General features: G+C 46.3%; 2 protein-coding genes across 4 annotated transcripts in view; one reads left to right on the forward strand and one right to left on the reverse strand.

The window, feature by feature from the left end:
• Window positions 1–1162: 1162 nt before the first annotated feature.
• LOC311117621 (TSC22 domain family protein 4-like) overlaps window positions 1163–20601 on the reverse strand; it is a 35130-nt gene continuing 15691 nt past the window's right edge. For all 3 annotated transcript variants that reach the window (XM_084192555.1, XM_084192556.1, XM_084192554.1), the window contains exons 3-5: window positions 15763–15920; window positions 4328–4379; window positions 1163–1437 (exon numbers count right to left, since the gene is read on the reverse strand). In XM_084192555.1, coding sequence (XP_084048681.1) covers window positions 1297–1437; window positions 4328–4379; window positions 15763–15920 — 351 coding nt within the window. In that variant the 3' untranslated portion in view covers window positions 1163–1296. The remainder of the gene's footprint in view (window positions 1438–4327; window positions 4380–15762; window positions 15921–20601) is intronic.
• LOC311117611 (uncharacterized protein) lies at window positions 1927–4156 on the forward strand (the record flags this gene model as incomplete). The annotated part of the gene is made up of 3 exons (XM_084192546.1): window positions 1927–1933; window positions 3077–3977; window positions 4117–4156. 3 exons carry the CDS (start codon window positions 1927–1929, stop codon window positions 4154–4156), a joined length of 948 nt encoding a protein of 315 aa, XP_084048672.1.

Consider the following 20601-nt stretch of genomic DNA (forward strand, 5'->3'; position numbering starts at 1 on the left):
AATGGGTCTATCAAGTATCCTAACACGTCTTAATCAATGGGTCTATCAAGTATCCTAACACGTCTTAATCAATGGGTCTATCAAGTATCCTAACACGTCTTAATCAATGGGTCTATCAAGTATCCTAACACGTCTTAATCAATGGGTCTATCAAGTATCCTAACACGTCTTAATCAATGGGTCTATCAAGTATCCTAACACGTCTTAATCAATGGGTCTATCAAGTATCCTAACACGTCTTAATCAATGGGTCTATCAAGTATCCTAACACGTCTTAATCAATGGGTCTATCAAGTTTTAGAACATGTTTTAATCAATGGGTTTATCTCAATTAATCTTTCCTTGATTCCTTCCATCCTCTCTCCTCTCCTCCTCGCCTCCTTGTCAACTGTATTGAAGGAGAGGGTTCAAGTTCCCTTTCCTCAGACACTGGGAAAGGATGCGAGGAATTAAGATGAATTGAGAAAGAGCCAGTGTGTGTGTATAGAGGTGTGGTGTGTGTATAGAGGTGTGGTGTGTGTATAGAGGTGTGGTGTGTGTATAGAGGTGTGGTGTGTGTATAGAGGTGTGGTGTGTATAGAGGTGTGGTGTGTGTATAGAGGTGTGGTGTGTGTATAGAGGTGTGGTGTGTGTATAGAGGTGTGGTGTGTGTATAGAGGTGAGGTGTGTATAGAGGTGTGGTGTGTGTATAGAGGTGTGGTGTGTGTATAGAGGTGTGGTGTGTATAGAGGTGTGGTGTGTGTATAGAGGTGTGGTGTGTGTATAGAGGTGTGGTGTGTGTATAGAGGTGTGGTGTGTGTATAGAGGTGTGGTGTGTATAGAGGTGTGGTGTGTGTATAGAGGTGTGGTGTGTGTATAGAGGTGTGGTGTGTGTATAGAGGTGTGGTGTGTGTATAGAGGTGTGGTGTGTGTATAGAGGTATGGTGTGTGTATAGAGGTGTGGTGTGTGTATAGAGGTGTGGTGTGTGTATAGAGGTGTGGTGTGTGTATAGAGGTGTGGTGTGTGTATAGAGGTGTGGTGTGTGTATAGAGGTGTGGTGTGTGCTGACCCACATTGACACCTGATACTGTTGGATCCTTTCCTTCCCATCCTCTTAGTGTTCCAATCCACATTCTGACCCGGCTCAGCCGGTTACCCCCGACAACGCTGTGAGTGAGAGTGCTCTTTAGTAACAGTTATTTATTATTGTTTTCTGCAGTTAGAGAGAATCACTCTTCATCATCAGTCATGTTACAGGTCTTAATGATTTCAACAACAGAGTGATCATTACAGGAGTTTAACATGCTGTTGGTGTGTCAGTCTCTGTCTCTCAGAGTCCTGAGGATATAGTTCTCTCTCTCCAGCTGGGCGTTCCTTTCTGATAGTTCTTTAATCTGTTCCCATAGCGACTCCACTTCCTCTCTGACCGCCAGCATCAGGTGGGTCTTTACAAGGTCCTGAAATATAGAAAACAATCTACACTGAGTGTACAAAACATTAAGAACACCTTCCTAATATTGAGTTCCACCCCGTTTTGCCCTCAGAACAGCCTCAATTCATCGGGGCATGGACTCTACAAGGTCTTGAAAGCGTTCCACAGGGATGCTGGCAGATGTTGACTCCAATGCTTCCCACAGTTGTCAAGTTGGCTGGATGTCCTTTGGGTGGTAGACCATTTTTGATACACGCAGGAAACTGTTGCAGTTCTTGACACAAACCGGTGCGCCTGGCACCTACTACCATACCCAATTCAAAGGCACTTTAATATTTTGTCTTGCCCATTCACCCTCTGAATGGCACACAATCTGTGTCTCAATTGTCTCAAGGCTTAAAAATCCTTCTTTAACCTGCCTCCTCCCCTTCATCTACACTGATTGAAGTGGATTTAACAAGTGACATCAATAAGGGATCATAGCTTTCACATGGATTCACCTGGTCAGTCTGTCATGGAAAGTTCTTAATGTTTTGTCTACTCATTGTATATCACAATACATGATATCAGAATAAGGTTATTACACAACAGAGACCTGTATATCACAATACATGATATCAGAATAAGGTTATTACACAACAGAGACCTGTATATCACAATACATGATATCAGAATAAGGTTATTACACAACAGAGACCTGTATATCACAATACATGATATCAGAATAAGGTTATTACACAACAGAGACCTGTATATCACAATACATGACATCAGAATAAGGTTATTACACAACAGAGACCTGTATATCACAATACATGATATCAGAATAAGGTTATTACACAACAGAGACCTGTATATCACAATACATGATATCAGAATAAGGTTATTACACAACAGAGACCTGTATATCACAATACATGATATCAGAATAAGGTTATTACACAACAGAGACCTGTATATCACAATACATGATATCAGAATAAGGTTATTACACAACAGAGACCTGTATATCACAATACATGACATCAGAATAAGGTTATTACACAACAGAGACCTGTATATCACAATACATGACATCAGAATAAGGTTATTACACAACAGAGACCTGTATATCACAATACATGATATCAGAATAAGGTTATTACACAACAGAGACCTGTATATCACAATACATGATATCAGAATAAGGTTATTACACAACAGAGACCTGTATATCACAATACATGATATCAGAATAAGGTTATTACACAACAGAGACCTGTATATCACAATACATGATATCAGAATAAGGTTATTACACAACAGAGACCTGTATATCACAATACATGATATCAGAATAAGGTTATTACACAACAGAGACCTGTATATCACAATACATGATATCAGAATAAGGTTATTACACAACAGAGACCTGTATATCACAATACATGATATCAGAATAAGGTTATTACACAACAGAGACCTGTATATCACAATACATGATATCAGAATAAGGTTATTACACAACAGATACCTGTATATCACAATACATGATATCAGAATAAGGTTATTACACAACAGAGACCTGTATATCACAATACATGATATCAGAATAAGGTTATTACACAACAGAGACCAGTATATCACAATACATGACATCAGAATAAGGTTATTACACAACAGAGACCAGTATATCACAATACATGATATCAGAATAAGGTTATTACACAACAGAGACCTGTATATCACAATACATGACATCAGAATAAGGTTATTACACAACAGAGACCTGTATATCACAATACATGACATCAGAATAAGGTTATTACACAACAGAGACCTGTATATCACAATACATGACATCAGAATAAGGTTATTACACAACAGAGACCTGTATATCACAATACATGACATCAGAATAAGGTTATTACACAACAGAGACCTGTATATCACAATACATGACATCAGAATAAGGTTATTACACAACAGAGACCTGTATATCACAATACATGACATCAGAATAAGGTTATTACACAACAGAGACCTGTATATCACAATACATGACATCAGAATAAGGTTATTACACAACAGAGACCTGTATATCACAATACATGATATCAGAATAAGGTTATTACACAACAGAGACCTGTATATCACAATACATGATATCAGAATAAGGTTATTACACAACAGAGACCTGTATATCACAATACATGATATCAGAATAAGGTTATTACACAACAGAGACCTGTATATCACAATACATGATATCAGAATAAGGTTATTACACAACAGAGACCTGTATATCACAATACATGACATCAGAATAAGGTTATTACACAACAGAGACCTGTATATCACAATACATGACATCAGAATAAGGTTATTACACAACAGAGACCTGTATATCACAATACATGATATCAGAATAAGGTTATTACACAACAGAGACCTGTATATCACAATACATGACATCAGAATAAGGTTATTACACAACAGAGACCTGTATATCACAATACATGATATCAGAATAAGGTTATTACACAACAGAGACCTGTATATCACAATACATGACATCAGAATAAGGTTATTACACAACAGAGACCTGTATATCACAATACATGATATCAGAATAAGGTTAAGGTTGTTAAACAACAGAGACCTACCATGGCTTTAACCCTAACCCTAACCCTAACCCTAACCCTAACCCTAACATCAGAATAAGGTTAAGGTTGTTAAACAACAGAGATCTACCATGGCTTTAACCCTAACCCTAACCCTAACCCTAACCCTAACCCTAACCCTAACATCAGAATAAGGTTAAGGTTGTTAAACAACAGAGACCTACCATGGCTTTAACCCTAACCCTAACCCTAACCCTAACCCTAACCCTAACATCAGAATAAGGTTAAGGTTGTTAAACAACAGAGACCTACCATGGCTTGCTCGATCTTGTTGTCTATTGCGGTCATGCTGCTGCTAGACCCACTGCAAACACAACACAATAAACAGTTTAGAATAGTGTTTACATTAGTCATTTAGCAGAAGCTCTTATCCAGAGCCACTTACAGGACCAATTAGGGTTAAGGGTTAGGGTCATTACAGTCATTTAGCAGAAGCTCTTATCCACAGCCACTTACAGGACCAATTAGGGTTAAGTGCCTTGCTTAAGGGCACCGACAGATTTTTCACCTAGTCGGCTCGGGGATTAGAACCAGCGACCTTTCGATTACTGGCACAACGCTCTTAACCACTGTGTTTATGTGTGTGTGTGTGTTTATGTGTGTGTGTTTATGTGTGTGTGTTTATGTGTGTGTGTGTGTTTATGTGTGTGTTTATGTGTGTGTGTGTGTGTGTCTAGATCCATTGTAATGTGGTGGCACATGGTTCACATCAGAGTATGTGAGTGGAGTTTTTGGATTTTGCATGCCTTCTCAAACAGCTGCAACTGTATATGCATTCGCACATCAAGTCCTTTCTTGAGTTGGGCTCTGGGATGGAACAACTGTTGAACATCTGCGCTTGTGGTTGTTTGTGGGGGAAAGGTGTCGAGTGTGTTTGAGTATGTGTGTATGTATGTATCCCACATCTGTTGCTATGGGGTAATGATTGATGTTAGGGACAATACAGGATGAATCCCAATACCGTATTTTCCGCACTATAAGGCGCACCGGAGTATAAGCCGCAGCAGCTAAATTGAATGATATTGAATGATGTGTACATATATAAGCCGCACTGGACTATAAGCCGCAGGTGTTTTAATGTTTAATTACCATATGTAAGGGTTCGTGCACAGAGGGGATTGTCGGGAAAGAGACAAACTGTCTCGCTCTCGTAATGTCTGTCTGTCTTGCTCTCGTTCTGTCTCTCGTACCACTCTCAGTTCCACTTTTACTTTTGCGCGCTACCTGTCTCACTCTTTTCCGGCCTCCAGCTTTTCCTGCTGGAGCCCGCCGCTTAAAAGGTGGGGGGTGCGGACCGGTCATAGAGCCCATAGAGTTAAAGTTGGTGGACTGTAACCTGTAAAATCCATAGATTTAGGAGGTCTTCTAGTGGCCGTTAGCTGTAAAAATCCATAGATTAGCCGCACCGTTATATAAGCCGCAGGGTCGAAAAATGGGGAAAAAGGCGCGGCTTATAGTCCGAAAATTACGGTAATTGTTTGCCAAACATTTTATTTTTGTATTGGCAATCCGGGTTCTAGGTAACAATCCGGGTTCTAGGTAACAATCCTTTGCATTAACTGCCTACATTATTACGCATTATATTTGTTAATTGTGGAAATTAAGAGACGCAAGATTTTTAAATATATATACAGTGAGGGAAAAAAGTATTTGATCCCCTGCTGATTTTGTACGTTTGCCCACTGACAAAGACATGATCAGTCTCTAATTTTAAATGGTAGGTTTATTTGAACAGTGAGAGACAGAATAACAACAAAAAAAATCCAGAAAAACACATGTCAAAAATGTTATAAATTGATTTGCATTTTAATGAGGGAAATAAGTATTTGACCCTTCTGCAAAACATGACTTAGTACTTGGTGGCAAAACCCTTGTTGGCAATCAGAGGTCAGACGTTTCTTGTAGTTGGCCACCAGGTTTGCACACATCTCAGGAGGGATTTTGTCCCACTCCTCTTTGCAGATCTTCTCCAAGTCATTAAGGTTTCGAGGCTGACGTTTGGCAACTCGAACCTTCAGCTCCCTCCACAGATTTTCTATGGGATGAAGGTCTGGAGACTGGCTAGGCCACTCCAGGACCTTAATGTGCTTCTTCTTGAGCCACTCCTTTGTTGCCTTGGCCGTGTGTTTTGGGTCATTGTCATGCTGGAATACCCATCCACGACCCATTTTCAATGCCCTGGCTGAGGGAAGGAGGTTCTCACCCAAGATTTGACGGTACATGGCCCCATCCATCGTCCCTTTGTTGCGGTGAAGTTGTCCTGTCCCCTTAGCAGAAAAACACCCCCAAAGCATAATGTTTCCACCTCCATGTTTGACGGTGGGGATGGTGTTCTTGGGGTCATAGGCAGCATTCCTCCTCTTCCAAACACGGCGAGTTGAGTTGATGGCAAAGAGCTCGATTTTGGTCTCATCTGACCACAACACTTTCAACCCGTTCTCCTCTGAATCATTCAGATGTTCATTGGCAAACTTCAGACGGGCCTGTATTTGTGCTTTCTTGAGCAGGGGGACCTTGCGGGCGCTGCAGGATTTCAGTCCTTCACGGCGTAGTGCGTTACCAATTGTTTTCTTGGAGACTATGGTCCCAGCTGCCTTGAGATCATTGACAAGATCGTCCCGTTTATTTCTGGGCTGATTCCTCACCGTTCTCATGATCATTGCAACTCCACGAGGTGAGATCTTGCATGGAGCCCCAGGCCGAGGGAGATTGACAGTTATTTTGTGTTTCTTCCATTTGCGAATAATCGCACCAAATGGACAGTACATCACCACAGTCCCTCTCTTGCTCTTGGTCCTCATCTTTGTAAAATCACCTTGATTTAGCACCTGTGTGTTTTATCAGTTTCTTTATGAAAATATTTAGTGAACTCCGTGACAGTAGCTAAAGCAAGGGGCTATAGCAGCACACAAGTAGACTACAGATGCATGCTGGGCCGGGCACGCCCTGAGCTGGTGAAGTGAGCGTTACTGGAGCGACATTGGAGCAGGTGAGAAGGCCAACGCTCCAGTCAACTTGGGCACCCTCTGCTCCTCGCTCCGCTCCAGCTCCGCTCAAATACTCTGGTTCATATTCATGTCTATTCCTAAACTGAACACCTCAAACAATCTAGCACATTCCACTGCAGCGAAAACACACACACACCAATCTAAAATGGCACCCTATTCCCTACAAAGTGCAGTATATAAACCAGGGATTAGATTGCCATCAGATTTGCCCACAGTATCTTCAGATCACCCAGCATACAGCCAGCTGAGCCCCAACGTTAACCCAGCCCCAGCCAGCTTCCCTAACCCCACAGAGCCAGCTGAGCCCCAACGTTAACCCAGCCAGCTTCCCTAACCCCACAGAGCCAGCTGAGCCCCAACGTTAACCCAGCCTCAGCCAGCTTCCCTAACCCCACAGAGCCAGCTGAGCCCCAACGTTAACCCAGCCAGCTTCCCTAACCCCACAGAGCCAGCTGAGCCCCAAAGTTAACCCAGCCTCAGCCAGCTTCCCTAACCCCACAGAGCCAGCTGAGCCCCAACGTTAACCCAGCCCCAGCCAGCTTCCCTAACCCCACAGAGCCAGCTGAGCCCCAACGTTAACCCAGCCAGCTTCCCTAACCCCACAGAGCCAGCTGAGCCCCAACGTTAACCCAGCCCCAACCAGCTTCCCTAACCCCACAGAGCCAGCTGAGCCCCAACATTAACCCAGCCTCAGCCAGCTTCCCTAACCCCACAGAGCCAGCTGAGCCCGAACGTTAACCCAGCCCCAGCCAGCTTCCCTAACTCCACAGAGCCAGCTGAGCCCCAACGTTAACCCAGCCCCAGCCAGCTTCCCTAACCCCACAGAGCCAGCTGAGCCCCAACGTTAACCCAGCCTCAGCCAGCTTCCCTAACCCCAGAGCCAGCTGAGCCCCAACGTTAACCCAGCCAGCTTCCCTAACCCCACAGAGCCAGCTGAGCCCCAACGTTAACCCAGCCAGCTTCCCTAACCCCACAGAGCCAGCTGAGCCCCAACGTTAACCCAGCCCCAGCCAGCTTCCCTAACCCCACAGAGCCAGCTGAGCCCCAACGTTAACCCAGCCCCAGCCAGCTTCCCTAACTCCACAGAGCCAGCTGAGCCCCAACGTTAACCCAGCCCCAGCCAGCTTCCCTAACCCCACAGAGCCAGCTGAGCCCCAACGTTAACCCAGCCCCAGCCAGCTTCCCTAACCCCACAGAGCCAGCTGAGCCCCAACGTTAACCCAGCCCCAGCCAGCCAATCAATCCCAGAAGAGAGAAGACTTTGTCTGTAGATTATGTCCTGATTCTATCCACGCGTCTCATTGGCTAATCCTTTTTTCAAGGCGAGGGGGGGGGAGTGTGTGTGCTCACGAGGTACCATTCTGCCTCTCCTACACGCCACACTGTCCTGCACTCTCATTGGTTCACACAGGTGCAAACTCATTCTAAACCCCACCCACTCAGTGTGTTAGCCAATGACAACACGTGGCATTCTCAGCTGCCCACTCGCGCTGAGTATGTTGATTATCTTTCCAGGATCAACATACTCGGACTCGTCTGTGTTATCGTATAAATATTGAGTGGAGGATTAGGTGTCACCACAGGAGAGAGTCAGGCTGGGATACAACACACCAGAATCCACTGACCGACACACAGAGCTGTTCAATCTCTCAACCTCATCCAGAGACACAGAGCTGTTCAATCTCTCAACCTCATCCAGAGACACAGAGCTGTTCAATCTCTCAACCTCATCCAGAGACACAGAGCTGTTCAATCTCTCAACCTCATCCAGAGACACAGAGCTGTTCAATCTCTCAACCTCATCCAGAGACACAGAGCTGTTCAATCTCTCAACCTCATCCAGAGACACAGAGCTGTTCAATCTCTCAACCTCATCCATACATTTTACATTTTACATTTTAGTCATTTAGCAGACGCTCTTATCCAGAGCGACTTACAGTTAGTGAATACATATTTTTTTTAAATACTGGTCCCCCGTGGGAATCGAACCCACAACCCTGGCGTTGCAAATGCCATGCTCTACCAACTGAGCTACATCCCTGCCGGCCATTCCCTCCCCTACCCTGGACGACGCTGGGCCAATTGTGCGCCGCCCATGAGTCTCCCGGTCGCGGCCGGCTGCGACAGAGCCTGGATTCGAACCAGGATCTCTAGTGGCACAGTTAGCACTGCGATGCAGCGCCTTAGACCACTGCACCACTCAGGAGTACATCATCCAGAGACACAGGGCTGATATTGACAACACAAACAACCTTGAGTGAGTGTGAGAGAGTGTGAGTGAGAGTGTGAGTGAGAGTGAGAGTGTGAGAGGGAGGAATGAGAAGGGGACACTGAAGAGGCTGAAATATACTTTAAACAGAGAGGAAAGAGTGCCTGCTTAGGGGAGGAGGCAGCCTAATCAGCCCCCAGCCTGTCTCAGGCCTCTAGCTCATTCACTTCCTCATCTCCCATCCCCCACATCAGCCACAATAATATTAAGGAGACTAAATGACTTGGCGTTACCCTGGATTGTAAACTTGTCATGGTCAAAACATATCGATTCAATGGCTGTAAAGATGGGGAGAGATCTGTCCATGACAAAGAGATGCTCTGCTTTTTTGACACCACACTCCACAAAGCAAGTCCTGCAGGCTCTGGTTGTGTCTTGATTATTGTCCAGTCATATGGTCAAGTGCTGCAAAGAAGGACCTACATTCAACAAAAATATAAAACGCAAAATGCAACAATTTCTAAGATTTTACTGAGTTACAGTTCATATTAGAAAATCAACCAATTTAAATAAATTCATTAGGCCCTAATCTATGGATTTCACATGACGTGTAGCTCAGTTGGTAGAGCATGGCGCTTGCAACGCCAGGGTTGTGGGTTCGATTCCCACGGGGGGCCAGTATGAAATAATGTATGCACTCACTAACTGTATGTCGCTCTGGATAAGAGCGTCTGCTAAATGACTAAAATGTAAATGTAAATATGCATCTATTGGTCACAGATACCTTAAAAAATAGGTAGGGGCATGGATCAGAAAACCAGTCAGTATCTGGTGTGACCACCATTTGCCTCATGCAGCGTGACACGTCTCCTTCACATAGAGTTGATCAGGCTGTTGATTGTGGCCTGTGGAATGTTTTCCCCCTCCTCTTCAATGGCTGTGCGAAGTTGCTGGATATTGGCGGGAACTGGAACACGCTGTCGTACATGTCGATCCAGAGCATCCCAAACATGCTCAATGGGTGACAAGTCCGGTGAGTATGCAGGCCATGAAAGAACTGGGACATTTTCAGCTTCCAGGAATTGTGGACAGATCCTTGTGACATGGGGCCATCCATTATCATGCTGAAACATTAAGTGATGGCGGTGGATAAATGGCATGACAATGGGCCTCCGGATCTCATCACGGTATCTCTGTGCATTCAAATTGCCATCAATAAAATCCAATTGTGTTCGTTGTCCGTAGCTTATGCCTGCCTGCCTGCCCATACCATAACCCCACCACCACCATGGGGCACTCTGTTCACAACGTTGACATCAGCAATACGCTTGCCACACAACACCATACATGCTGTCTACCATCTGCCCGGTACAGTTGAAATCAGGATTTATCCGTGAAGAGCACACTTCTCCAGCGTGCCAGTGGCCACTGAAGGTGATCATTTGCCCAATGAAGTCGGTTACAACGCCGAAAGTTTGTGCATAAATTCTTCGGTTGTGCAAATCCACTTTCATCAGCTGGTCTTACATGATCCCGCAGGTGAAGAAGCTGGATGGGTTAGGGTTAGGTTAGGGTTAGGGTTAGGTTAGGGTTAGGGTTAGGTTAGGGTTAGGGTTAGGGTTAGGTCCTGGGCTGGTGTGGTTAGGGTTAGGGTTAGGTCCTGGGCTGGATGGGTTAGGTTAGGGTTAGGTCCTGGGCTGGTGTGGTTAGGGTTAGGTTAGGGTTAGGTCCTGGGCTGGTGTGGTTAGGGTTAGGGTTAGGTTAGGTTAGGGTTAGGTCCTGGGCTGGTGTGGTTAGGGTTAGGTCCTGGGCTGGATGGGTTAGGGTTAGGTTAGGGTTAGGTTAGGGTTAGGGTTAGGTCCTGGGCTGGTGTGGTTAGGGTTAGGGTTAGGTTAGGTTAGGGTTAGGTCCTGGGCTGGTGTGGTTAGGGTTAGGTCCTGGGCTGGATGGGTTAGGGTTAGGTTAGGGTTAGGGTTAGGGTTAGTCCTGGGCTGGTGTGGTTAGGGTTAGGTCATGGGCTGGATGGGTTAGGTTAGGGTTAGGTCCTGGGCTGGTTACATGTGGTCTGTGGTTGTGAGGCCGGTTGGACGTACTGCCAAATTCTCTAAAACAACTTATGGTAGAGAAATTACAATGATATTCTCTGGTGGACATTCCTGCAGTCAGCATGCCAATCGCACACTCCCTCAAAACTTGGCACATCTGTGTTTAATAGTCACAAGTGTTGCAGGTGTGATTGTAGGGTACAGTGGAAATCTTAGGCTCTGAGCTGCAACATGCAGGACTAATGAAATAACAGAATGACAATGGTAATAAAAGGTGGAGGTACCTGACTAGTGGTGTCTATTCAGCAGACTAGTGGTGTCTATTGAGCACCCAGTGGCGTAGGTGTCCTGGAGGGCAGGCAGTGAGCACCCAGTGGCGTAGGTGTCCTGGAGGGCAGGCAGTGAGCACCCAGTGGCGTAGGTGTCCTGGAGGGCAGGCAGTGAGCACCCAGTGGCGTAGGTGTCCTGGAGGGCAGGCAGTGAGCACCCAGTGGCGTAGGTGTCCTGGAGGGCAGGCAGTGAGCACCCAGTGGCGTAGGTGTCCTGGAGGGCAGGCAGTGAACAACCCAGTGGCGTAGGTGTCCTGGAGGGCAGGCAGTGAGCACCCAGTGGCGTAGGTGTCCTGGAGGGCAGGCAGTGAGCACCCAGTGGCGTAGGTGTCCTGGAGGGCAGGCAGTGAGCACCCAGTGGCGTAGGTGTCCTGGAGGGCAGGCAGTGAGCACCCAGTGGCGTAGGTGTCCTGGAGGGCAGGCAGTGAGCACCCAGTGGCGTAGGTGTCCTGGAGGGCAGGCAGTGAGCACCCAGTGGCGTAGGTGTCCTGGAGGGCAGGCAGTGAGCACCCAGTGGCGTAGGTGTCCTGGAGGGCAGGCAGTGAACAACCCAGTGGCGTAGGTGTCCTGGAGGGCAGGCAGTGAGCACCCAGTGGCGTAGGTGTCCTGGAGGGCAGGCAGTGAGCACCCAGTGGCGTAGGTGTCCTGGAGGGCAGGCAGTGAGCACCCAGTGGCGTAGGTGTCCTGGAGGGCAGGCAGTGAGCACCCAGTGGCGTAGGTGTCCTGGAGGGCAGGCAGTGAGCACCCAGTGGCGTAGGTGTCCTGGAGGGCAGGCAGTGAGCACCCAGTGGTGCGTTCAGCTGCACGCATCACCCTCTGACTATGTGTAACTGACAGTGTATGTCCTGTTTGGCTCCCGAGTGGCGCAGCGGTCTAAGGCACTGCATCTCAGTGCTTGAGGCGTCACTACAGACCGAGTGGCGCAGCGGTCTAAGGCACTGCATCTCAGTGCTTGAGGCGTCACTACAGACCGAGTGGCGCAGCGGTCTAAGGCACTGCATCTCAGTGCTTGAGGCGTCACTACAGACCGAGTGGCGCAGCGGTCTAAGGCACTGCATCTCAGTGCTTGAGGCGTCACTACAGACCGAGTGGCGCAGCGGTCTAAGGCACTGCATCTCAGTGCTTGAGGCGTCACTACAGACCGAGTGGCGCAGCGGTCTAAGGCACTGCATCTCAGTGCTTGAGGCGTCACTACAGACCGAGTGGCGCAGCGGTCTAAGGCACTGCATCTCAGTGCTTGAGGCGTCACTACAGACCGAGTGGCGCAGCGGTCTAAGGCACTGCATCTCAGTGCTTGAGGCGTCACTACAGACCGAGTGGCGCAGCGGTCTAAGGCACTGCATCTCAGTGCTTGAGGCGTCACTACAGACCGAGTGGCGCAGCGGTCTAAGGCACTGCATCTCAGTGCTTGAGGCGTCACTACAGACCGAGTGGCGCAGCGGTCTAAGGCACTGCATCTCAGTGTTTGAGGCGTCACTACAGACCCCCTGGTTCGATTCCAGGCTGTATCACAACCGGCCGTGATTGGGAGTCCCATAGGGCGGTGCACAATTGGCCCAGCGTCGTCAGGGTTTGGCCGGTGTAGGCCGTCATTGTAAATAAGAATTTGTTCTTAACTGACTTGCCTAGTTAAATAAAGGTTAAATTATTTTATTTTTTTAATATGTAGGCTGTGTAACAGACAGTGTATGTCCTGATATGTAGGCTATGTAACAGACAGTGTATGTCCTGATATGTAGGCTGTGTAACAGACAGTGTATGTTGTGATATGTAGGCTGTGTAACAGACAGTGCATGTCCTGATATGTAGGCTGTGTAACAGACAGTGTATGTCGTGATATGTAGGCTGTGTAACAGACAGTGTATGTCCTGATATGTAGGCTGTGTAACAGACAGTGTATGTCCTGATATGTAGGCTGTGTAACAGACAGTGTATGTCCTGATATGTAGGCTGTGTAACAGACAGTGTATGTCCTGATATGTAGGCTGTGTAACAGACAGTGTATGTCCTGATATGTAGGCTGTGTAACAGACAGTGTATGTCCTGATATGTAGGCTGTGTAACAGACAGTGTATGTCCTGATATGTAGGCTGTGTAACAGACAGTGCATGTCCTGATATGTAGGCTGTGTAACAGACAGTGTATGTCGTGATATGTAGGCTGTGTAACAGACAGTGTATGTCGTGATATGTAGGCTGTGTAACAGACAGTGTATGTCGTGATATGTAGGCTGTGTAACAGACAGTGTATGTCCTGATATGTAGGCTGTGTAACAGACAGTGATATGTAGGCTGTGTAACAGACAGTGTATGTCCTGATATGTAGGCTGTGTAACAGACAGTGTATGTCCTGATATGTAGGCTGTGTAACAGACAGTGCATGTCCTGATATGTAGGCTGTGTAACAGACAGTGCATGTCCTGATATGTAGGCTGTGTAACAGACAGTGTATGTCCTGATATGTAGGCTGTGTAACAGACAGTGTATGTCCTGATATGTAGGCTGTGTAACAGACAGTGTATGTCGTGATATGTAGGCTGTGTAACAGACAGTGTATGTCGTGATATGTAGGCTGTGTAACAGACAGTGTATGTCCTGATATGTAGGCTGTGTAACAGACAGTGTATGTCCTGATATGTAGGCTGTGTAACAGACAGTGTATGTCGTGATATGTAGGCTGTGTAACAGACAGTGTATGTCCTGATATGTAGGCTGTGTAACAGACAGTGTATGTCCTGATATGTAGGCTGTGTAACAGACAGTGTATGTCCTGATATGTAGGCTGTGTAACAGACAGTGTATGTCCTGATATGTAGGCTGTGTAACAGACAGTGTATGTCCTGATATGTAGGCTGTGTAACAGACAGTGTATGTCCTGATATGTAGGCTGTGTAACAGACAGTGTATGTCCTGATATGTAGGCTGTGTAACAGACAGCCTAGATGCTACTGAATATCAATGTAATATAGTCAAATGAAGTCCTAGAATAGTAGGTGTCTCTATGGGTTTCTTCTCAGTTCAGAACCTTCTAGTTAGATTGTTCTTGTTTTAAATGGATGTTGTTCTGTCCTTGAGCTGTTCGTGTCTATTAATGTTCTGTATTATGTCATGTTTCATGTTCTGTGTGGACCCCAGGAAGAGTAGCTGCTGCTTTCACAACAGCTAATGGGGATCCCTAATAAACCCCAGGAAGAGTAGCTGCTGCTTTCACAACAGCTAATGGGGATCCCTAATAAACCCCAGGAAGAGTAGCTGCTGCTTTCACAACAGCTAATGGGGCTCCCTAATAAACCCCAGGAAGAGTAGCTGCTGCTTTCACAACAGCTAATGGGGATCCCTAATAAACCCCAGGAAGAGTAGCTGCTGCTTTCACAACAGCTAATGGGGATCCCTAATAAACCCCAGGAAGAGTAGCTGCTGCTTTCACAACAGCTAATGGGGATCCCTAATAAACCCCAGGAAGAGTAGCTGCTGCTTTCACAACAGCTAATGGGGATCCCTAATAAACCCCAGGAAGAGTAGCTGCTGCTTTCACAACAGCTAATGGGGATCCCTAATAAACCCCAGGAAGAGTAGCTGCTGCTTTCACAACAGCTAATGGGGATCCCTAATAAAATGCCAAGTTAGGGTTAGGGTTATAAACAACCAGAATGGAGATATGTGTGTGTGTGTGTTTGTGTGTGTGGGGGGTGTTGCAGTATTTAGGCCATATCTGTGATTGTGTTCACTGTACTGTGAAGTGCAGGCACTAGTTGCCTTACTTCTCTATTCTGAGCAGAGAAACTGGGAAGGTGTGGAGCCTGGCATTGAGCCGGCATGACTGACAGGAGAGTGATACTTTCACAAGTCCAACCTGGGGTTCATCCGTATACACACAACTCTGGGTGGCCTCTCTATCACACTGTGAGGTATTTGGGGCTCTGCTGCTACCCCCCCCCCCCCCCCCCCACACACACACACACACACACACACACACACACAATAGAGAAACACAGCGCTCGCTCAAAAACACCTCCTTCCACCCAACAGAAACATGACGGAGGTCAAATCCACACACTGCACTGGAGGGGGGTCTACCACACCACACCACACCATACCTGTCGTCCCCCGGCAGATGGACAGCCTCCCCGGAGCCGAACATGGACCAGGCCGAAGAAGTCTGGATGGGAGTCAGACTGGGTAGGAAAGTACCATCTCTACCCTGTAGAGGGGGTCCAGGGGAGCTGGGCTGGGAATGAGACACTCTCAATAGAGACTAGAGAGAGAGTGGACATGGAGAGAGAGTGGAGGGGGAGAGAGAGTGGAGGGGGAGAGAGAGACAGAGGGGGAGAGAGAGACAGAGAGAGGGGGAGAGAGATGGAGAGAGACGGAGAAGAGAGAGAGAGGGGGAGAGAGACAGAGAGAGGGGAGAAGAGACAGACAGAGGGGGAGAGAGAGACAGAGAGGGGGAGAGAGAGAGAGGGGAGAGAGACAGAGAGAGGGGGGAGAGAGACAGAGAGAGACAGAGAGAGGGGGGAGAGAGACAGAGAGAGACAGAGAGAGGGGGGAGAGAGACAGAGAGAGGGGGGAGAGACAGAGAGGGGGGGAGAGACAGAGAGAGGGGAGAGAGACAGAGAGGGGAGAAGAGAGAGGGGGAGAGAGACAGAGGGGGAGAGAGAGAGAGAGGGGGAGAGAGACAGAGAGAGGGGGGAGAGAGACAGAGAGAGGGGGAGAGAGACAGAGAGAGACGGAGAGAGGGGGGAGAGAGAGAGGGGAGAAGAGACAGAGAGGGGAGAGACGGAGAAAAAAACAGTTATGAAATATTTTTGAAGAGCAGAAACCCAGACTTCCTTAAAGAAATTGATGATGTTGATATTGTAGTACTACAGGAAACATGGTGCAGAGGTGATGTTTCCACTGGCTGTCCACTAGATTATAGGGAGATAATCGTACCATCCACCAAATTAAAAGGAATCACACAGGGCAGAGACTCAGGGGGAATGCTAATATGGTATAAATCTGAACTAACTCATTCAATCGAATTGATCAAAACAGGAGAATTCTTTATCTGACTATAAATCAACAAGGAGGCTGTCTTCCTCTGTGCCACATACATTCCCCCCTCAGAGTCACCCTACTTCAATGAAGAGAGTTTCTCCATTGTAGAGGGGGAGATTAGTCACTTTCAGGCCCAAGGCAATGTGCTGGTCTGTGGAGACCTGAATGCTAGAACAGCAGAAGAACTAGACACTATTAACAGTCATGGGGACAAACCCCTACCGGGAAGCAACAACCTTTCCTTCCCCACATACCCCCCTAGAAACAACTATGACAAAGTAAAAAACAAAAATGGAGTACAGCTCCTGAAGCTCTGTCGAACACTGGGTCTGTACATAGTCAATGGTAGGCTTGGAGGGGACTCCTATGGTAGGTACACCTACAGCTCATCCCTTGGCAGCAGTACTGTAGACTACTTCATCACCGACCTCAACACAGAGTCTCAGAGCCTTCACAGTCAGCCCACTAACACCTCTCTCAGACCACAGTAAAATCACAGTGTATCTGAGAAGAGCAGAAACCAACCATGAACATCACGGCCCAATAAATTACATGGTACTAAACAGGCCTATAGATGGAGTGCAAACAGTACAGAAATCTACCAAAAAGCAATTAGTAGCCAAAAAATACAATCTCTCCTGGACAACTTTTTAGCCTTAACATTCTCCTACAGCAATGAAGGTGTAAATTTGGCCGTTTGGAACATTAACTTTATATTTTACAAATTAGCCTCCTTGGCTAATCTAAATAAACATGAGAGCAAACCAAAAAGAACAGATAATGAAAAATGGTTTGATAATGATAGCAAAAATCTAAGAAAGTCATTGAGAAATATACACTACCGGTCAAACGTTTTAGAACACCTACTCATTCAAGGGTCTTTCTTTATTTTTACTATTTTTTACATTGTAGAATAATAGTGAAGACATCAAAACTATGAAATAACACATATGGAATCATGTAGTAACCAAAAAGAGTTAAACAAATCAAAATATATTTTATATTTGAGATTCTTCAAATAGCCACCCTTTGCCTTGATGACAGCTTTGCACACTCTTGGCATTCTCTCAACCAACTTCATGAAGTAGTCACCTGGAATGCATTTCAATTAACAGGTGTGCCTTCTTAAAAGTTAATTTGTGGAATTTCTTAATTTCTTAATGCGTTTGAGCCAATCAGTTGTGTTGTGACAAGGTAGGGGGGGTATACAGAAGATAGCCCTATTTGGTAAAAGACCAAGTCCATATTATAGCAAGAACAGCTCAAATAAGCAAAGAGAAATAACAGTCCATCATTACTTTAAGACATGAAGGTCAGTCAATACGGAACATTTCAAGAACTTTGAACGTTTCTTCAAGTGCAGTCGCAAAAACCATCAAGCGCTATGATGAAACTGGCTCTCATGAGAACCACCACAGGAATGGAAGACCCAGAGTTACCTCTGTTGCAGAGGATACGTTCATTAGAGTTACCAGCATCAGAAATTGCAGCCCAAATAAATGCTTCAGAGTTCAAGTAACACATCTCAACATCAACTGTTCAGAGGAGTGAATCAGGCCTTCATGGTCGAATTGCTGCAAAGAAACCACTACTAAAGGACACCAATAAGAAGAAGAGACTTGCTTGGGCCAAGAAACACGAGCAATTGACATTAGACCGGTGGAAATCTGTCCTTTGGTCTGGAGTCCAAATTGGAGATTTTTGGTTCAAACTGCCGTGTCTTTGTGAGACGCGGTGTGGGTGAACGGATGATCTCCACATGTGTATTTCCCACCGTAAAGCATGGAGGAGGAGAAGTTATGGTGTGGGGGTGCTTTGCCACCCTTTGCCTTGATGACAGCTTTGCACACTCTTGGCATCTCTCAACCAGCTCAAAAAACGGAGGCGGAGAAGATGGCTGCCGTTTTACAGCCCTCTAACCAATTGTACTATTATGTGCGTTTTTTTGCATTATTTGTAATTTATTCTGTACATAATGTTTCTGACACCGTCTCATATAACCAAAAAGAGCTTCTGGATATCAGGACAGCGATTACTCACCTCGTATTGGACGAAGATTTGAGTCGGACGCAAAGGATATTCTACAGACACCCGACAAGGCCCAAATCCCCATCATTCGCAGGAGAAAGAGACAGAGATATCGTGGAAGTAGGTCGGGGTGCCTTGTAAGGATCCGACGGCGAGCGAGTAATCTGCCTCTTTCATCATCCTATTAGCCAATCTTCAATCATTTGAAAATAAATGAGATTACCTAATATTACGGTTATCCTACCAACGGGACATTAAAAACTGTAATATCTTATGTTTCACCGAGTCGTGGCTGAACGATGACATGGACAACATACAGCTGGCGGGATCTACGCTACATCGGCAGGATAGAACGGCTGACTCCGGTAAGACAAGGGGTGGCGGTCTGTGTATATTTGTAAACAACAGCTGGTGTACGAAATCTAATACTAAGGAAGTCTCTAGGTTTTGCTCTCCTGAGGTAGAGTATCTCATGATAAGCTGTAGACCACACTATTTACCAAGAGAGTTTTCATCTATATTTTTCATAGCTGTCTATTTACCACCACAAACTGATGCTGGCATTAAGATTGCACTCAATGAGCTGTATAAGGCCATAAGTAAACAGGAAAACGCTCATCCAGAGGCAGCGCTCCTAGTGGCCGGGGACTTTAATGCAGGGAAACTTAAATCCGTCCTACCAAATTTCTACCAGCATGTTAAATGTGCAACCAGGGGAAAATAAACTCTAGACCACCTTTACTCCACACACAGAGACCCGTACAAAGCTCTCCCTCGCCCTCCATTTGGCAAATCTGACCACAACTCTATCCTCCTGATTCCTGCTTATAAGCAAAAACTAAAGCAGGGAGCACCAGTGACTCGGTTAATAAAAAATTGGTCAGATGACGCAGATGCTAAGCTACAGAACTGTTTTGCTAGCACAGACTGGAACATGTTCCGGGATTCTTCAGATAGCATTGAGGAGTACACCACATCAGTCACTGGCTTCATCAATAAGTGCATCGATGACGTCATCCCCACAGTGACCGTACGAACATACCCCAACCAGAAGCCATGGATTACAGGAAACATCCACACTGAGCTAAAGGGTAGAGCTGCCGCTTTCAAGGAGCGGGACTCTAACCCGGACGCTTATAAGAAATCCCGCTATGCCCTCCGACGAACCATCAAACAGGTAAAGAGTCAATACAGAACTAAGATTAAATCGTACTACACCGGCTCTGACGCTCGTCGGATGTGGCAGGGCTTGAAAACTATTACAGACTACAAAGGGATGCACAGCCGTGAGCTGCCCAGTGACACAAGCCTACCAGATGAGCTATATCACTACTATGCTCACTTCGAGGAAAGCAACACTGAAGCATGCTTGAGAGCATCAGCTGTTCCGTATGACTATGTGATCACGCTCTCCATAGCCGATGTGAGTAAGACTTTTAAGTAGGTCAACATTCACAAGGCCGCAGGGCCAGATGGATTACCATGACGTGTACTCCGAGCATGCGCTGACCAACTGGCAAGTGTCTTCACTGACATTTTCAACATGTCCCTGACTGAGTCTGTAATACCAACATGTTTCAAGCAGACCACCATAGTCCCCGTGCCCAAGGACACTAAGGTAACCTGCCTAAATGACTACCGACCCGTAGCACTCACGTCTGTAGCCATGAAGTGCTTTGAAAGGCTGGTCATGGCTCACATCAACACCATTATCCCAGAAACCCTAGACCCACTCCAATTTGCATACCGCCCCAACAGATCCACAGATGATGCAATCTCTATTGCACTCCACACTGCCCTTTCCCACCTGGAGAAGAGGAACACCTACGTGAGAATGCTATTCATTGACCCTAAGAACAAAAAAGGAACAG

Source organism: Coregonus lavaretus (genome assembly GCF_964263955.1).
Source record: "Coregonus lavaretus genome assembly, contig: HAP1_SCAFFOLD_382, whole genome shotgun sequence".
In the NCBI taxonomy this organism is placed as follows: Eukaryota; Metazoa; Chordata; class Actinopteri; order Salmoniformes; family Salmonidae; genus Coregonus; species Coregonus lavaretus.